We start from the raw sequence: 21,153 nt of genomic DNA, 5'->3' as shown, positions 1-21,153 counted from the left end.
AAGACAATGCATGAAATTCATAAAGTTTTAAATGAAAAATAGGGGTTGCTATGGTTTTATGTTTGGTGCACAATACGTAATACATGTTGGTGTGTATGAAATTTAGCTAACATATTGAATTTTTCTTTAGATCACTGGAGTTCTTTACGTGTCACCAATCTTGAGAAAATTGATCTGACATAGCACACTCATTTACTCTCATGCTGCACCAGCAATAAAGCCAAAGTGAAATATCCATAACATTTCCTCAATTTCACAACTGCTTTGAGATATCGAAACGAGATTTTGGCAAATGACAGCATACAAAGAGGAGAGTATTTTTCCATGTGGTTAGTATGTGTAACTTCATTATCTACCATCTTATTCAACTAACTACAAACATTTTCGATGAGAGAATGTGATTTTTAAGGGCCATCAATACCTGATGAAATGAGAAATGCTATTGGTTTTGGAACAATGTAAGAGAAGACATTAGACATTTATTTTTTACCTAGTATGTGCTTTTTAAGAAGATACTGACCTTACTTTTCCTCAGTTCCTCAGTTAATAAACGACTTTTTCAGTATTCTCTCACAATTGTGTCTGCACAACATGTTAGTGAGGTGAGACTGTGTGAACTCCGCTGTAATTTGTCAAAAAAAGCACATTTTAACAATGCAACAACAGAAATGTGAATGTTTTACTCAAAATTCATCACTCATGATGCTTCTCTGAAAGTTACAAATGTATAAGATGATGATGATGAGGTCTCATACTCCATAACATATAAGAAGCCAGGCAAAAATAAATCGCTGCATTTTCAGCAGAATTGTTTTAGATACTGACTAATGCAGAGGTGACATATCTTACTGAATGGTCACCATGCAAGTATGGGCATGGTGGTGGCCCACTTAAAATTTATAAAAATATGTGAGCTTAGGCTTATGTTTAGAACAACACTTCCCCTGCAGCACTTGGCATTTTCCCTACAGCATCTGCCTGCAGTTCCTATCGTTCCACTCTCCCAATGTGTACCCTGCTGTCTGCACATCTACTGGCCACAGTATTCTGTGCGGGCTCTACAATTGGAACCACAGAATGGGGTTGGTGGTGGTGTTACATAGCTAGTCAAAGCTGGTTTCAGAGACTGTTTTAAGGAGCATGAAACTGCAACATTTATATCACAAGGATTAGAACATAAAAGTAATAAACTTGTTTACAATTTGGTTTTAAATTAGTAAAGGAAGTGAATATCAATGTTGATGTTCCAGTTTCCATTATTTAAAGCAAGTGAATGATTAACTTATAGTAATTTTAGAGGAGGTAATGAGCCCAATGTTATTTGTGATGACAAATGAAATTAAACAGGTTTACTGTCAAAAGTGTAAAATAACACAAACTATGTAACATGGAGCTTCTCACTGAATTAATGTGTCATATGAACACATAATAACTTGAGAGTGTGCACTGATATGAAACTTCCTGGCAAATTAAAACTGTGTGCCGGACCGAGACTCGAACTCGGGACCCTTGCTTTCATGGGCAAGTGCTCTACCATCTGAGCTATCCAAGCATGACGCACACCCTGTCCTCAAAGCTGTGAGGATGGGGTGTGAGTCGTGCTTGGATAGCTCAGATGGTAGAGCACTTGCCCGCGAAAGGCAAAGGTCCTGAGTTCGAGTCTTGGTCCGGCACACAGTTTCAATCTGCCAGGAAATTTCATATCAGCGCACACTCCACTGCAGAGTGAAAATCTCATTCTGGAAACATCCCCCGGGCTGTGGCTAAGCCATGTCTCCGCAATATCCTTTCTTTCAGGAGTGCTACTTCTGCATGATTCGCAGGAGAGCTTCTGCAAAGTTTGGAAGGTAGGAGACGAGGTACTGGCAGAAGTAAAGCTGTGAGGATGAGGTGTAAGTCATGCTTGGATAGCTCAGATGGTAGAGCACTTGCCCGCAAAAGGCAAAGGTCCTGAGTTCGAGTCTCGGTCCAGCACACAGTTTTAATTTGCGAGGAAGTTTCAAATAGTAACTTGTTTAGAAAAAACACATTGGGAGTGATTCCTATGATCCAAATTTTTGTGATCACAAGAACACTTTAATTACGATCTTACTATTCCTGTGTTATTCCAAATTATGATTCAATGTTCCTTCAGACATGCATGCATGTACAAAAGGAAAGGCACTGCGGCAATTACAGCCATTATGAAATATGTGAAATATATTCACAGTTGCAGATACAGACAACCATCACCTGTATAATGGAATGATGACAATGAAAATTTGTTCCAGGCAGGGACTCAAATGCGGATTTCTTGCTTATTGTGAGCAGTTGCCTTAGAATTTGGCTTTCCAAACAAGACTCATGGTCTGCCTCGGAACTTCCATTTCTTGTCAACCATGTGTCCACAACCTGTACTCATGCATCCATTATGTTTATTCCCATACAAAGAAGGCATTTTGCTTGAAAGTCACTTGCCTGGTGTTGATAGATAAGCATGATATCGCAATGGTGCTGTTATTCCGAATTACAATGCAGTTTTCCTTCAGACATGCATGGATGTCCGAAGGAACATTCCATCTTAATTTGGAAAAATACAGGCATTGCAACATCATACTTATCTGCCTACATTGGACAAGTGACTTTCAAGTACAATGTCTTCCCTGTATGGGATTATCCATAATGGAAATGACTGAGCAGCTTCAATATAAAGGTATATCCACACAATACCTCTTTTCTCATGTGGAATAGCTGACACATGGCAACAAAAGCACATGCACAAAAAGAGTAGAAAGAATGCACGTATGCATGCATGTTACCATGGCTACATGTTGCTTCATTGTGCATGCAGCCTTCTGTGCAGCGATTTCTTTGCTCAGCAATTTGTGCTGTGTTTATTGTGATGAAAGGCGACAGAAAAAGAAAATGCAGGGCAACTGTGGGTAAAATAGTATCTAAATAATGGGGGCACAAGAAATACAGAGTGATGGTGACATTTGTTTGCAAATTTCACTGGGAGGGTACAGTGAGATTTAAACACTTCTGTTTGAGAAACTACAGTGATAAGGCTGACTATAACATTTCACTAGCTGGCAACCAGTTCCTCTTTGCATCATCAATGTCTGAGTCCCAGTCATTCACAACTGTGAATACATTTCATGCAATGCAATTAGGTTCAGTTCACCAGAATAGAAGGATTGTGAAATAATCCATGACAAAAATAATAACATCGGACGAATGAATAAACCCTATAACAAGGCTGTTGCTTAAAAGAGCCATAAATATTTGCAATTATACAAATACAAAATTATAGTAAAAATTATTCCATTCCATTCCTTTATGGAAGGATGCTACAGCAACCAGCTTCAAATTATTCCAGAATAAAAACAGTTTTGGTTACGAAATTATTTAATAATAATGATGTGTTTTACCCTTTCAGGGCATCATCAGATTGTGTAAAAGTAGCTAAATATGTAACCCACCCATCATAAAGCCATATAAAATGGGAAATGAATGATCAATAACTGGATATGTAATCCATCAATTATAAAAGCATGTAAAATGCAAGGTGGACCTTGAGCACATTGCACACCACCTGTCTCTGCCACAGCAGTACAAAATAGGGCTACACCTACAAAATAAATGTGGTATGAGCCACACACAGCACAATGTCTGTCTGGAGTGCACACAATATTTGACAGCTCATTGTTTCTATAAATGGGGAACTGTGTTTTATGGAGAGATATTATTTCCATGAGCTCTACCTTTCAGAGATTATCACTTAAGGTGCATCCCCACAATAATTTTTTTCTGTTCAACTTCACGATTGCATGTACATTTCCAGCAATGCAACCATGTATGCACAACTTCCTGGAAATGGAGGTTGTGTGTAAAAGCGTATTACTTCCTGGCTTTGGTGAGAACCTTGCTCTGTCCAGCAGATGACAGGCAGCTGGGAGCCACATGTGGTTTGTCATGTAGTGTTGAGGTTACGCTTTAATGCAATTTGTGTTAATGTCTGCAGACTCCAAAGAAAGCATGCTGAAATGTATAGATGATTACAGACAAAGAGAAGACATACAGAATGCCACTTCTAAATATTATAGATTATTTAACCAAAAATTTGAGATGTGATGTCCTGAGCATTATGTATCAGATAAATCAGATAAAAAGTCTATAAAGAATAACAAGTCCTGAATTTCATGAACTAAGAAAACAGAGAAGAAGAAACCTGCAAATTTATGAAAAGTGGATATGAAAACAAGATGAACATTCATGTTTTGGCAACTTCGTAGCACAACAATTGAGGAGCCCATCATATGAACAACAGAAAACATGGGATAGATGGAACTCATCAATAAACTACCATAAAACAAAATAAAAGGCATAGATGACACAAAAATTCAAAAGCTGGAAAGCAGAACTGGTTGTCAGTTAATGAAATGTTATAGCCTGCCTTATCAGTGTAGTTCCCCAAGGAGAAAATCTTATATCTTGCTATGAACGTCTACTGAAATTTGCAAACAAAAGTCACCGTCTCTTTGTATTTCTTGTACTTCTGTTATTTAGATATTATTTTACCCAAGTTAGTCTCGTGTTTTCTTTTTTTGTCACCTTTCATCACAATAAACGCAACAGAAATTGCTGAGCAAGGAAAGTGATGCACAGAAGACTGCTTGCACAAAGAAGCAACATGTGGACAAGAGAACATGCATGCATACATGCGTTCATTCCTTTTACTCATTTTTGTGCATGTGCTTTTGTTCCCATGTGTTGGCCACTGCAAATGAAGAAAGAGGCATTGTATGGATATACCTTTACACTGACATTATGATCTTGATGCCAAGAGCTTTATCAAGTACAATTCTTGATAGTTTTTCCAGATTTTGAACTGCGGATTGTACAAATCACTTTATAAACATAAAACAGTTCATTTCTTCATGATTATCTACAGTCTTCTTTGACATAAAAACTGAGAGACAGAATGAGGAAACCTTGTGACGTGCCTATTAGCAGAAGAATATGCCTTCCCCTCCACCCTTGCCAGAAGGTATCGTCACTGTTCCTTTAGTTGCATCATTGCATCATCTGTCCAGCCTGCTTCACAGTAAGACTAGAACTGACCCAAATTACAAGCCACACCACTTCATTAATATTTGTGCCAAGGATCTGCTTAAAAATTGGAATTGCCAAGCAGCTATATCATCCCTCTGCATCAACAGCTCCCAGCCACAGAAACGTCCACAGTGAAATCCCAGGTCATGCAAAACTGTGAATAACGAAGTGTGTGTGCATTGAAAAACACCTGATTCCTTAAGGGTGACAAATTACTTGCTTAATATAAAACCTCAATGAGTCGAACTTAGATGTTTATCCATCTTACTCTTCATTCCATGCCAATCTGCAACAGTTCTATCTATTACCTCGTTAACAGAAAGTAGTGAGTCACCATTAAGTTTCTCAGTCTTTAAATAGCCAATAAAGTGCAAAACATTTTTCTCATCTGTCTTCATACAGCAGTAAATAAGCATGCTAGTAATTTTACAAGATTTCTATGTATGTAGTGGTGTAGAGAAGTATGTATAAAAATGTATGCAGTGCCAGTGTGTGGGTACGTAGTGAATGTGTTTCTATTATTTAGCTCTGCTGAATCTGAAAGCATGCTTATAAGTATACTTTTACACACAGTTCTCTGGCTTACTACCCAATTTTATTGCTGTATCTCCACCAAATCTCTAAAGCTAAGCCAGATGGTGTAGGAACTCAACAGCATAAACTGGATGCACAACAACATTGGATTTGCACTATCACAGAATAATCTGTAGACACTGAGAGTCACCAACCATCATGCCAGCGCTGTCTGCATGCCACTCAGGTATACCATAATTAAAAAATGTTAATAGTGCTCCAGAAGATACAACTTTCTAAAGCAGCCTATGATATTCCTCAGGGTTCAAGCTATTTTCACACCAAATACCATTGGAATAGGTTAAATGGTTAAGTCATGAAAATGTATCAGAGTGAGTCACTTTTGCAATTAATAATACTGGTGTTCATATTTAAGTATGGATTAAACATGTTGAGAATTGAATAAGAATTGTATTGATTACATTGAATCATGTTCAAACAAAGTTTGGGCTTGTAGCCGGTCATAGTTTAATTCATTGATTGTAGGATATTTCAACTGGGCACCTGCCAGTCATCTTCAGGTGAACCATCAAAGATTAATGAAAACTTGCTCTGTTCTGTCCCACATAGCACACTGCAAGTATTCTGTGCATGCGTCAAAATTTAAGTTGACAGATGGACCACACTTCACGGCCCCAGTGCCCTCACTGGTGAAACCGAAAAGCTCAGATGTCATCTGTGTTACTGCTTGCTGCGCCCATCGGCACACTTCATTGTCTCTGACCAGAACAATCATGGATGATGAAGTTTCTTGCACTGTCCAACTGGTAGCCACCATCACAGTTCATCAGATTTTATAGGGTGGAACAGAGCAAGTCTTTGTTAGTCTTCCATGGCTCACCTGAAGATGACTGGCAGGTCCCTAGGTGAAATAATGTGCAATGAATTAAAACTATGACCAGTTACAAGCCTGAAATTTGTTTGAACATGATTCAAAGTAATCAATACAATGCTTATTTAATTCTGAACATGTTTAATCCATACTTAAGTATTAATGCCAGTAGTATTAATTGCGAAAGTAACTCACTCCATTACATTTTAATGACTTTTCCTTTTAATCTATTCTGATGATATTTGGTATAGAAACAGATTGAACCCTGAGGAATACCAAAGGCTACTTTAAAAAGTTGTATCTTTTTGAGCAAACATACAGCTGATGTAGTGTATTGTTCTAAGAGAGTTCAAGCTGTGAAAGTTACTTTAATTCAACAAACCTCAGAGCAATCTCATGTCTGCCAGAACTTGGATGCAGGACATCAGGCAGCCTTAAGAGCTATAGAGACATTAGAACAGTCACAAGTCCACCGCATTTTAGACATTGGGTGTCATGTATCTCTTACAGCTTCTAATATACTTGAAAGAATAGTTGGTATGTGTTGCTCTGAAGGAAAAGTCTAACGTCCAGTACTAGGCGAGCCAGAGAAAACCCTAAAATTTATACTTCTGCATGAATGTAATGAATCAAGACACTGTTTTAATATAAGTAGAAAATACAATGCATGCTTTCAGATTTGATATACAGTAAAATAATAGAAACACATTCATTATGTACCCACATACCGGGACTGCATATACTTTTTATACATATGTCTCTGCACAACTACAAACACAGAAATTTTGAAAAATTACTAGCTTACTTACTCACCAATACTCATCACAACAAAACTACTGATAAGTGAGCAAAACAGCAGGTAACACCCAGTAATAAATAAAATAATAACTCCTGTGAGCATAAACCCAAACACAAACAAAATCCCAGTGTGCAATGAAAGATCACACAGGACAGCAAACTGCTTAAAATTAAGGTATATAGTAAGTGGGATGTGTTGTGTTGGTAGGGGGTGATGTTTGGCAACTGCAGGTGGTTGCTGTGGCTACAGATCTTGTGGGTTTAGTGGATTGCATGCTGTGCCTTGAGCATGGGCCTCACCATCATAGCGGTGCATCCTGAAGTAATTTTGTACAGGCTATAGTGTGCAGAGCTGCATGAAACCAATCTTTGGACTGAAGACCACAATCTGATGAGTCAGTTTCTTTCTAGCTTTGAATCTATTTTTACTCTGCATATGACAAATCTATGATCACTTGAAATTCTAAAGAGGTTCACATCTAACAAATCCTGTACAATTTCTCTGTCACTGAATCAAACATAGTCTGTTTCATTATTAGTGTCATTTAGTCCTAGGAAAGTCTATTTTTCATTTTGTTTTCTTTTGGAAAAAACTACAAATGTGCCACTGAATTATGTATTTAAATGTTCCATTTGTGTTTATCTCTTAATAAAATGTTAAGTAACATTTGCACATGTATGTGCAGTGCAAGTAATCATAACTCTATACAGTAAAGTACAGATACACCATGTTACCTTGAAATTATAAATAAATAGGCATGGTACTAAAAGCATTTAAGATTCACAATCATATAAATGGCTTACAAGTTCAAATTAAATTAAAATTCAATTAGAACTACAGAGCTCACCATACTGTCTTGAAATGACCCATTATCAGTATAAGAATAGGAAGTAAAATTGTTTTATATGCGGTACAAATCAAATTAAAAACTCACCATTTCATGCTTTAAAGTATCTGTTGTAGCATCCTCCTGTCTCTGTTTCAATTCCATCTCTTTCTGATATTCACGTACCTCCCCGAGTTTATCCTTTCGTTCCTTTGCCATCATTTCTAGCTCTGTTAAACCAGTTATTCATATTACTATATTACACTAAGATAAATTAACAACACTTTATCCATGGGACGGGGACGATGGGTTGAGGAGGAAGAGGAGCAGGAGGAGAAAGTGAGAGGCAGTAAAAAGGGAAGGTGTGGTGCAGAAGAATCCAGTCAATGAACATGTAAAGGGGAAGTAAACTACATTAGTATGGTTGCATTTATTCATATATGCTGCTGGGTATCACAATTTCTGCATCAGGAAAGATTGAAAATAACAAAATCTTACAAAAAGGTTTTTGATAGACAACTACCAGTCACTAGATGTATTGACTACTTAACTTATTTAATGAAGCCACATATTTCAAAATACTTCCTTTGTCAGAAAAGTTCCAGGACGTTTTTCCTTAAAAAAAAAAATAGAAAATTGCACTTACCAAGTAATGATCCCAGCTCCTATCGAACTACACAGTTGCCAATGTTTCTGGAGGTCTTGGAAGCAAGCAGGGAAATTTTGAAATGGAGTGCTTGTAGGCTCATTTGTCACAGCCTGTTGGATGTCAGCGATATCTTGATGAAGCTTTCCTTTCAGAAGCCTTTTCACTCGCAGTAACATGAAAGAATCAAAAGGTGAGGGGTCGGGCAAATATGGCAGATTTGGGATGGTAAAAACAGAATGTCTGGCCAGACACTCAGTAATAGATAAAGCAGTAGGGGGTATTGCATTGTAATGCAGTAAGAGCCAGTCCTGAGAATGCAACATAACTGGGTGGTGTCACTGAACTGCTTGTCGCAAACATTTCAAGACTTTGATGTAAAGAGTTTGGTTCACTGCTTGACCTGGAGGAATATACTCATGGAGAACTAATCCTTTACTATCAAAGAATGCTATAAACATTGCCTTTGTTCTCGAAGGTTGCTGGTGATCCAAGATTCCTCCATTGAGCACTTTGACGCTTCGCATGAGGGTCATACTGGTAGCAGCAACTTCCATCCTGAGCAATAATCTCTGACAGAAATGTGGGATCACATCTGCTCTATCCAGTAGTTCAGCAGAAATTCTTCATCTTTCCTCTTTTCGTTCATCTGTTAGTGTGCGAGGGACAAGTTTTGCATTAAGTTTCCGTTTCCCTAAATCTTTGCGTAAAATTTTATGACTCATATCATGATTCAAATTTAGTTCTTCTGATATTGCATGCACAGTTGCATGACAGTCATCTTGCAATAACTCCCTTACATGCTCTATGTTTGCATCAGAATGTGCTGTAGACGGGCAACCAGCTCTGGAATAATCTTGCACTGAATCTCTGTCTTCACAAAAAACTTGTGTGCCACTTTAAAACACCACTCCTTGAAAGTGTCTCATCTGCATATGCTTGCTTAATCACTGTTCACATTTCACTAGGGATTTTTCTGAGCTTAATGCAGAACTTAATATTCCCTCTTTGCTTACAATCAGCATCCATTGTGTCACCGTAACTCAAGAAACCAAACAGTGCATTGCTAAGCACAGCCCTGCCACCTAGTGGGTTTGCACAGAAACATGACCAAGGTCATTTTAAGGTAGCATAAAAGCAACATTTCTTCCTTTTTAGTATTGCAAACTCAGAAATAAATTAAAAAAAAATACCTGTCATGGAAGTTTTCTGACAAAGGAAGTATAAATTTCATCTTCAGGCTACAATGGCAATGCAAAAACATTTAACAAAAGTGCACATAGATACTAAAAGTGTTCTATATTTTCAGTTTAATGTTTCTGTATGCTCAGAATACTTTTAACAACTTTGCTTGTTAGTATAAAACAATTTAAAGCCATATTGATAGTGTGTATATTTTTGTTAAATGTTTTTGTATTACTACTGAAATCTGAAGATGAGGTTTATGTACTTCATTAAATAATTTAAATAATCAACAAATTCTGTGATGAGTAGTGGCCTCTGAAAAACCTTTTCATACTTGAAACAGTCATGTTTGATAAATAGTTATTATCTTTTTATAAAACAGAATTTTTCCTCTTGTGCACACACAGTATTGTAGAAAGAAAACATAACATTTGTAAAAATTCTGGAGATATAGGGGGTGTGGAATTTAGTACACAGACCTGCCACCTCTGACAGCAACAATGGCTCTAACATAGCTGGGAAACAAGTAGCACTTTCAGGAGTGCTAGTTCTGCAAGGTTCGCAGGAGAGCTTCTGTAAAGTTTGGAAGGTAGGAGACGAGATACTGGCAGAAGTAAAGCTGTGAGGACTGGGCGTGAGTCGTGCTTCAGTAGCTCAGATGGTAGAGCACTTGCCCGCGAAAGGCAAAGGTCCCGAGTTCGAGTCTCAGTCGGGCACACAGTTTTAATCTGCCAGGAAGTTTCAAGTAGAACTAAGCTTGGATGACAGATACAGTTACATCATTCGACACTGCTTCAGCTCTATTTCAGAGTTCTTCAAACAAAGGGGAAAATGGTGGAGTTCCAGTTTCTCTATAACTTATAACTAGATGTTTTCAATGGGTAAGATCTGGAGAACATGACAGCACAGACAACATGCGGTCTTGCATTACCTTGTTCAAAGATAATGAAATGGAGTCCCTGAAGACAGGACACATGCACTGACCTTAAAACATCAGAAATGTAAGGGCTGTTGTGCAAGTTATCAGATATGAAAACCAGATGTGTTCATGTTGTATACTCAATGAATCCCCTCATCAATCGCACCAGGTGCCGGTCCTGCATAATGACAATGAATGCAATTGAGCATAACTCATCCTTCTTGGAAGTTCCACAGGTGGATATGTCCATATGATGCTGTGCACAGAAACAGGACTCACCTGAAGAGACAACATCGTGCCACACCCAAGTCCAGTGTCATCGTTGGGCGACCCACTGTTAGCATGCCCCTCTCTGCTGCAATGTCAGGTAAATCTGCAACAATGGTTGCCACCCACACGGTCTGTGGAGCTCCAGATACCACTGCTCTGTGCTGCAGAGTGATTGAGTGGGTGTAACCCTTCAAAATGGGTTGACTTTGACTTCTGTTCTCATGCCCTGGCAGGAAAAGTCCATTCTGGTCATCCTCTGTGGCACGCTCAGTACTGGCCTTGGACAGTGCTGTGCGCACAATTTTTCATCAAGGTTTGCTTCAAGTATGTACAGTGGAGGAGGGGATAACAAATCACTTCTGCAGAAGGATGCTATTACATAAAGCCTCTCCTTAACTAGCTCTCTCTGTGTTCTTGCATTGCCCCTCAGGCTGGACAACATCCATTGTCTAAAGAATTGAGGTGCGGCATCTTGAACTGGCATAAGAAATCCTGGTGCATGGCATGGGGGGGAGTTGTTAAGGATTCAGTTGTTTTCATAGTTTCTTCTGCCATTCCTTATTCTAAAATTGTGTCCTATTGCATCTCTTTGATCTGCCTCCAACATGTCAGTGCTATCAAATACCATCAAAAATTCCTCTACATTGCAGTCTGGTGCTGTTAATAATTTTTCTCTTATGTAGAATGGAAGCTTTCCCTTCAGAATCCTAAAAATGTCTACTTGTAGCATGTTCTGCTCTCACTACTTCACTTCGTTTGGGTACTTTTTGAAATTTCTTATCTTACATTTTATAACTCCAGATACAAAACCTCCTTGTGCAACTTCTCTTTGGATGTTGATGTTTCTAGCATGTGTTGGCAACTTATGTTGCCCACAGTGGTGAATCACCTTGTATGTAACCACTGATAAACCTAATCTTCTGATTTTTGGTCTACATTTGTGGTAATACAATTTGGAAAGACTTTATAAATACCACTGGATGCACATCATGTTTTCTGGGTATAAGTGCAGGAAACTGCATGTGCTGATTCATACTATCCTCTATTATGTACACAGTGATTAGCACTTCTGCCTCCCTATACCGACATTTCATTTCTGACTTGTAGTCTCAACAGATAAAATCCTATTTGGAAATCTGTTTCACCAGTACACAGGCTTCACGAAATACTATCTGTTTGCCACACTTATCCTGGTGTATTTCCACCACTTACTTGGGGTGCTGTCTAAGTCCAGTATGTCTTTCATGTTCATATACCTGTGCGCTGATAGGTTGCCCCGTCTCGTCATACACTAATCCACACTTGCAAACAATTTTGTAAATTCCAGCAGCAGGTAACTTGTCAACTGCACCTGTTGTTTAGCCAAGAACATCTTTTATTCTGTTACTGTTTTGAACAATTGGCATGATACCTGATCAGTAGAGGAACCTGAACATATTCATCCTTTGCTGCCATAGTTTTAGCTATCATCCTCATGCCATAACCACTGACTCCAATCAAGAAAACCTCAGGTTTATTCTTGGAGATTATAGAGGCAATAGAAATATCAAATTGACCTACCAACAAGAATAGATAGGATGGGTACTGACTTCCGGTGTCTACGCTGCCAACCAGTAACAGTGTTATGGAAAAGCAGCTCACACACACAGACATGCGGGAGACCACAGCAGCCACAGGTACATGGAGTACTGCTATGCTTCATCCAGCACCTGGCAGCAAGTAAACAGTGCTAAGTTGCAACTACCGCCTGTTTTCCATTTACCGTAGCCATCTGTGGCAAGCAATAAAGCAAACACCAACCAAGAACATCTCATTCCACCAATGAAAATAAGTAATGAAAACACCAATAAAGGATGTCCAGCACCCCTCCCCCCCTCATTGTCAATAGCCTATCAGTGTTTGATAACAGCCGCATCCACCAGTATACAACAACCAAAAATTTTCTCATTCAGCAGTTTGCAAAAACACCTGGAGGAAGTCCATCTGCAATAATGGCCTAAACGCCAGAAGTTTTACACACTGACAATGTAGTCACACACCCAGAAGAATTTTCTGACTCTGACAATGGCCACAAAATCCTATGCTTGCATCTTCCCTCCAGCTGACATGTACAACAGCCTGTGTGGGTGGGTGCGTGGGTGGGTGGGTAGGTGGGAGAGGGGAGCAGAGTGTAGACCACCCATCAAGACCATGGACACTTCCGAGCTGCAGGGTTTGCTGCACCATTGCAGGCTCACCGGTACACTTCAGTGACAATGATTTCAACCAATCCTCACCGGCAATAGTACCCCTTACTCCACAGAAGTGGGTGCTCCCCTCACCCTTGCCCCCTTCTAGCCCGTTTTTGTGAACCAAGGACTAAAAATCCAATCTTACTCATGTTGAGGACTAATCTGTCAGATGTTCAGAGGTTTGGACTTGGCTAATCTAAAACAAACAATGTCACCACTCCTTTGTGTTAGCAGAACAAGCCCCGGCTTAGCTAGGGGCACAAGAAGGCATTCTGGCAAACTTAGATGCTGGAAACAGTTGTGCAATTGGTACTGATAGTCAGTGCTACACATGTACCCATTGTGATGCAACTCCTAGCAATAGTGGTAATTGCTGAAACAACCAGTTTTCAGTTATATTTTTCCACACCAGTTTAACCTGACTGTTAAAGGTGCTCAAAATAACCTGTTTCTGAAATAACCTATTTTTGGGGTTTTTTCCTGTAATTTCCTGTAATAAATACTGAAATCAAAGAAAGTTTGAAAACTTTTAGTCTCTCAGTTTCAAGGTACACATGATCAAAATATTAAATTAAATAAGCAAATAAAAGAAAACTTAGTCTGTCTGTCATTCAGTTTTTTCCTCAAATAGTGGTAAGTGTTTGAATGCTACAAAAAATCACTAGTATTCTCATATTGATTCTAATTTTTGAAACCCTCCTCAAAAATTATGTAACTGAGGATCGTGCACGGGGCATTGTTAATAGTCAGTGCTAAAGGCTGAAAAATGAGGTTGCAGAACTTTTTTTTTCGTGTTAATTTGCCCTTTTCAAGGGCTACAAGCAGATAAAGTCATATTATTTAAACACAGACAGCTGTTTTCTATTTTTATTGTATACTATGAATGAATCCCCCCCCCCCCCCATGAACCATGGACCTTGCCGCTGGTGGGGAGGCTTGCGTGCCTCAGCGATACAGATAGCCGTACCGTAGGTACAACCACAACGGAGGGGTATATGTTGAGAGGCCAGAAAAACGTGTGGTTCCTCAAGAGGGGCAGCAGCCTCTTCAGTAGTTGCAAGGGCAACAGTCTGGATGATTGACTGATCTGGCCTTGTAACAATAACCAAAACGGCCTTGCTGTGCTGGTACTGCGAACGGCTGAAAGCAAGGGGAAACTACGGCCGTAATTTTTCCCGAGGGCATGCAGCTTTACTGTATGATTAAATGATGATGGCGTCCTCTTGTGTAAAATATTCCGGAGGTAAAATAGTCCCCCATTCGGATCTCCAGGCGGGGACTACTCAAGAGGATGTCGTTATCAGGAGAAAGAAAACTGGCGTTCTACGGATCGGAGCGTGGAATGTCAGATCCCTTAATCGGGCAGGTAGGTTAGAAAATTTAAAAAGGGAAATGGATAGATTAAAGTTAGATATAGTGGGAATTAGTGAAGTTCGGTGGCAGGAGGAACAAGACTTCTGGTCAGGTGACTACAGGGTTATAAACACAAAGTCAAATAGGGGTAATGCAGGAGTAGGTTTAATAATGAATAGGAAAATAGGAATACAGGTAAGCTACTACAAACAGCATAGTGAACGCATTATTGTGGCCAAGATAGATACGAAGCCCACACCTACTACAGTAGTACAAGTTTATATGCCAACTAGCTCTGCAGATGACGAAGAAATTGAAGAAATGTATGATGAAATAAAAGAAATTATTCAGATTGTGAAGGGAGACGAAAATTTAATAGTCATGAGTGACTGGAATGCGAGTGTAGGAAAAGGGAGAGAAGGAAACGTAGTAGGTGAATATGGATTGGGGCTAAGAAATGAAAGAGGAAGCCGCCTGGTAGAATTCTGCACAGAGCACAACTTAATCATAGCTAACACTTGGTTTAAGAATCATGATAGAAGGTTGTATACATGGAAGAACCCTGGAGATACTAAAAGGTATCAGATAGATTATATAATGGTAAGACAGAGATTTAGGAACCAGGTTTTAAATTGTAAGACATTTCCAGGGGCAGATGTGGACTCTGACGACAATCTATTGGTTATGAACTGTAGATTAACACTGAAGAAACTGCAAAAAGGTGGGAATTTAAGGAAATGGGACCTGGATAAACTGAAAGAACCAGAGGTTGTACAGAGTTTCAGGGAGAGCATAAGGGAACAATTGACAGGAATGGGGGAAAGAAATACAGTAGAAGAGGAATGGGTAGCTTTGAGGGATGAAGTAGTGAAGGCAGCAGAGGATCAAGTAGGTAAAAAGACGAGGGCTAGTAGAAATCCTTGGGTAACAGAAGAAATATTGAATTTAATTGATGAAAGGAGAAAATATAAAAATGCAGTAAATGAAGCAGGCAAAAAGGAATACAAACATCTCAAAAATGAGATCGACAAGAAGTGCAAAATGGCTAAGCAGGGATGGCTAGAGGACAAATGTAAGGATGTAGAGGCTTATCTCACTAGGGGTAAGATAGATACTGCCTACAGGAAAATTAAAGAGACCTTTGGAGATAAGAGAACCACTTGTATGAACATCAAGAGCTCAGATGGAAACCCAGTTCTAAGCAAAGAAGGGAAAGCAGAAAGGTGGAAGGAGTATATAGAGGGTCTATACAAGGGCGATGTACTTGAGGACAATATTATGGAAATGGAAGAGGATGTTGATGAAGATGAAATGGGAGATACGATACTGCATGAAGAGTTTGACAGAGCACTGAAAGACCTGAGTCGAAACAAGGCCCCCGGAGTAGACAACATTCCATTGGAACTACTGACGGCCTCGGGAGAGCCAGTCCTGACAAAACTCTACCATCTGGTCAGCAAGATGTATGAGACAGGTGAAATACCCTCAGACTTCAAGAAGAATATAATGATTCCAATCCCAAAGAAAGCAGGTGTTGACAGATGTGAAAATTACTGAACAATCAGTTTAATAAGCCACAGCTGCAAAATACTAACACGAATTCTTTACAGACGAATGGAAAAACTAGTAGAAGCCAACCTCGGGGAAGATCAGTTTGGATTCCGTAGAAATACTGGAACACGTGAGGCAATACTGACCTTACGACTTATCTTAGAAGAAAGATTAAGGAAAGGCAAACCTACGTTTCTAGCATTTGTAGACTTAGAGAAAGCTTTTGACAATGTTGACTGGAATACTCTCTTTAAAATTCTAAAGGTGGCAGGGGTAAAATACAGGGAGCGAAAGGCTATTTACAATTTGTACAGAAACCAGATGGCTGTTATAAGAGTCGAGGGACATGAAAAGGAAGTGGCGGTGGGGAAGGGAGTAAGACAGGGTTGTAGCCTCTCCCCGATGTTATTCAATCTGTATATTGAGCAAGCAGTAAAGGAAACGAAAGAAAATTTTGGAGTAGGTATTAAAATCCATGGAGAAGAAATAAAAGCTTTGAGGTTTGCCGATGACATTGTAATTCTGTCAGAGACAGCAAAGGACTTGGAAGAGCAGTTGAATGGAATGGATGGTATCTTGAAGGGAGGATATAAGATGAACATCAACAAGAGCAAAATGAGGATAATGGAATGTAGTGGAATTAAGTCGGGTGATGCTGAGGGAATTAGATTAGGAAATGAGACACTTAAAGTAGTAAAGGAGTTTTGCTATTTGGGGAGCAAAATAACTGATGATGATCGAAGTAGAGAGGATATAAAATGTAGACTGGCAATGGCAAGGAAAGCGTTTCTGAAGAAGAGAAATTTGTTAACATCGAGTATAGATTTAAGTGTCAGGAAGTCATTTCTGAAAGTATTTGTATGGAGTGTAGCCATGTATGGAAGTGAAACATGGACGGTAAATAGTTTGGACAAGAAGAGAATAGAAGCTTTCGAAATGTGGTGCTACAGAAGAATGCTGAAGATTAGATGGGTAGATCACATAACTAATGAGGAAGTATTGAATAGGATTGGGGAGAAGAGAAGTTTGTGGCACAACTTGACCAGAAGAAGGGATCGGTTGGTAGGACATGTTCTGAGGCATCAAGGGATCACCAATTTAGTATTGGAGGTCAGCGTGGAGGGTAAAAATCGTAGGGGGAGACCAAGAGATGAATACACTAAGCAGATTCTGAAGGATGTAGGTTGCAGTAGGTACTGGGAGATGAAGAAGCTTGCACGGGATAGAGTAGCATGGAGAGCTGCATCAAACCAGTCTCAGGACTGAAGACCACAACAACAACAATGAATGAATCATTGTAAAGTTTTTAATTTCCTTCCTCTTCTGTTATCTCAGAGAAATGGTATACAAATCCTTAATCTTTCAATGCAAATGAAACACTGTCTGTTACTGGTAAGTCACTTCGTAAAAATATTTCCAGTCTAGGGTTGGTCCATTCTGCGATACAATGGATTTCTGGTGGCGACAGTGACAAACTACCTTATAAACTAGGTGAGGGCAAACTTTGCATACTGCACATACACACATACCTTAAGCCATGACACATGGCAACACGGGCATTATTGTCTGAGCAATGCTGTTGTCCAACTCTGGGACCAAAGAGCCTAACAATCCAATGCTAGGAGGTGTCTTCTGTGAGCACACCTGGTTGAGATGCTTGTGACAAATGGAGCCATTGTTTAGTCATATTTCTATCATGTTCTGTCCTAATAAATTGGTGACGACTGCCAGGGCCCCACTGGTCGGGATTTTTGGAAAAAACCAATGCCCGTACATCATCTTTGACAGAATAAAGTTGGCATCGAGACCACGAATGGGGAAACAGAGGTCCTGTACATTGACGGATGGAGAGTTTGGACCGGTCCTATCATCCATGGAGCTTTTTGATGGGGCTGATGTCGTCCTGATGTGTGGCGCAATACAGTGCAAAAAACAAAGTGAGGACTTCATCTAAATCATGAAGGGGATGCAGCTTTAATAACTGTGACTTGAATGGGCATACAAAATGTTCTGCTAATCCAGTGGATGCAGAATGAAAGGCACTTTGCACACTACGGCAATGTCATCAGAAGCACAAAAAGTAGTAAATTCAGAAGATGTGAACTGATGCCCTTTGACAGTAGCCATGGTTTCTGGGAGTCCTTCTGTGGAGAAGATCCATACAGAGCCTGGAGAGCATTTGCTGAGGATGTTGAAGTAGTGGAATCTGGTTACTTTGCCAACCACAACAACCAAAAATAGCCAAGGAAGACCTGCAAAGTCTAAATGGAGTCGAGATTGGGGCACGAAGCACCTAGCCAAGGGGATTACCTGTGAGTGTGTGTTGCCTGTTTGCTTTGGCAGGTCTCACATGCCACCACCATGTTGGCAATATCTACATCAATCTGTCACCAATACTCATGTTGAGGGGCCAGCCTCTTCATGAGCACAATTCCCCAGTGGCCCTGATGTTGGGAGATGGTATACCATGTCACAAGGCAGATTGAATCACAGTGCAGGTGCGACCGTTTTCTCCTTGCAACACGAGGGCTCTAATGATGGTAGAGAACTTGTGGCACCTGTGCCAGAATGCTTGGACTTCTGGATGAGCCAACTCTTTCCCATCTGTTACTCATCCTCGGTGTACCAAATGAAGTATTTCTGGGATAATTGGGTCCTCCGGTGAGTGACGGGAACGAACTTTGCACCTTAAGTAAGGGTGGCTACACCTTCTTCAGCTTCTGTGTCCATCAGGCAAGAGACCTTTGGTTTCAAATCAAAATGTGTGTCATGTCCAATTGGCAATGTATAGAGAATGTCAGTTGTGGCATGCTGAGCTGTTGAGTGATATCTGATGTCGTACGAGCAGCAAAGAAATACAATGCCCATCTCCGGACGAAACACGCCAGTGTGGTAGGAATATTGGAGTCTGCTTTCAATAATGGTAAAAGTGGTTTATGTTCAGTCAATAACATGAAGCATCAGCCATAATCATGGAATTCTTGAGTGCGAACACAGCAACCACAGCCTCCTTTTCTATTTGGCTGTAGTTGTATTGTGCCTGTGTTAGAGTTTTGGATATGAACGCAATAGGACGTTCCACACTATATATTATGTGAGATAACACCACACCAAAGCTATAATAAAAAGCATCAGTTGCTACAATTGAAGGTTTTGCTGGATCAAAGAGCATAATTTCACATTTTTATATAACAACTGATGGAGTGGTTCCATCATGACCATGGTATGTGGGATGAACTTGCAATAATAATTAAGGTGGCCAAGCACAAATTGTAATTACTTAATGTCCTTTGGGACTAGAAGTTACTGGACTGTTTAAATGTATTAGGGTGTGGATTGTATTCCTGAAGCACTGAGAACATGATCAAGATACTCCACCTGAGGGACAATAAATGTTACACTTGACACTGGCTTGTTAAAGAACATTAAGAAGGACATCAAGGTTGGATGCAACTCCTGTAATGACTAGAATTCATCAAGATAGTCTGCTATGCTGGATACACTCCACATCATCTGTTCCAAGTACCAATGAAAAATAGCCAGAGCATTGGCAGTATCAAAAGGAAGCCTGTTATGGCGGAATAGTCCAAAAGGAATGTTAACAAGCAGAATGCTCTATAATGCTTCGTCCACAGGCAGCTGAAAGAAAGCATCTTGCTAATAAATTTTGCCTCCTGCAAGTTGCACCGTTATGTCATCCACTTTTGGAATTGGATAGGTGTTCGTGGTGGATTGTGTGTTGACTGTGACCTTGAAGTGACTGTAAATTTGAAGTGAAATGGCTTTTCCACAATAACACTCCCGACTCCTGGGGACTGCAGTGAGACTGCCTTTCTCTTAGACACACTGTAGTTCTGACTACAGCTCATCACTGAGAGCAAATGGAACATTCCACACTTTGAAGAAACAGGGAATGGCTGTTGGCAGGAGGGCGTCATGACTGTATTGTACTTGGAACGTAAGTTGCTAAAGTATGAGCTAGCCTCTGGTGGCTGAATGCTCTTGGTGGAGTCATTTACTTCCAAGTCCAAAGTATTAAAAAGATCCAAACTGAGAATGTTTGTGATTCCTTAAATGTTTACCAGCAAGATGTTTAGCATGAAAGCAGTGGAATGATCCTGAATGCAAGCCAAAAACTGTCCTTTCATGTTGATAGTATCGTTGCTGTAGCTATGCATGCATCCTGAGAATTCTTGTAGTGTAGGTGAGCTCAAATGGCGATAAGTCTCCCAAATCATGATACTCATGAAAGAACCCATATCAGCTTGGAAATCCAATGGGACTGCATTGATTTTCACCATGAGCATTAAGAGTCTATCACAAACAGGGAGCACAGTATAGGTGTCAGGCACCTTCTCAACTGTAGGGGAAGGGGTTCCATCTTGAGGGAATGTTGGTAAACTTCCACCTTGTGTCCTATTCTGTTGCAGGAAGAACATTTATTCAGGCAATTAAAACATTGCTGCTGTAGGTGAGTGATAAAACAGTGGCTGCACGAGAGTAACCACTGCGAGTGATGAACATTTTTCGAGGGATTGCCAGCCCCAGGCGAATCAAAATGCTATCAAGTCAGTGGCTAGGGTTGGAGACAGCTAGTCAGGCCAGCCACAAACATTTTCAAAGTGTCGTGTAATGCTAATGATGACTGTACAGACTGTTCAAAAGCCCTAATGATTGGGAGATAAGTCTCTAATGGTGGATCCTTTTGCTTGAGGAGCTCATTACGAAGTCTTCCATCTGGTGAATGTACAGTAACCATGTCTTTAACAAGGGAAATTGTGTAGGACTGTTTACATTTAGTGCACTAGAACTGATAGTCATGTGATAAACCCTACAATTTGGCTATTCTCTCCCTATAAGATGGTCCATTCACA

At 39.9% G+C, this 21,153-nt stretch overlaps 1 protein-coding gene across 1 annotated transcript in view; it reads right to left on the bottom strand.

The window, feature by feature from the left end:
• Nucleotides 1–519: 519 nt before the first annotated feature.
• The window catches only part of LOC126175687 (uncharacterized), a 40,439-nt gene continuing 19,805 nt past the window's right edge, over nucleotides 520–21,153 (bottom strand). The window contains exons 2-3 of the mRNA XM_049922620.1: nucleotides 8,233–8,354; nucleotides 520–622 (exon numbers count right to left, since the gene is read on the bottom strand). Coding sequence (XP_049778577.1) covers nucleotides 560–622; nucleotides 8,233–8,354 — 185 coding nt within the window. The 3' untranslated portion in view covers nucleotides 520–559. The remainder of the gene's footprint in view (nucleotides 623–8,232; nucleotides 8,355–21,153) is intronic.

This window comes from Schistocerca cancellata, chromosome 3 (genome assembly GCF_023864275.1).
Source record: "Schistocerca cancellata isolate TAMUIC-IGC-003103 chromosome 3, iqSchCanc2.1, whole genome shotgun sequence".
NCBI classification, from domain to species: Eukaryota; Metazoa; Arthropoda; class Insecta; order Orthoptera; family Acrididae; genus Schistocerca; species Schistocerca cancellata.
This window is presented reverse-complemented; position numbering and strand designations above follow the sequence as displayed.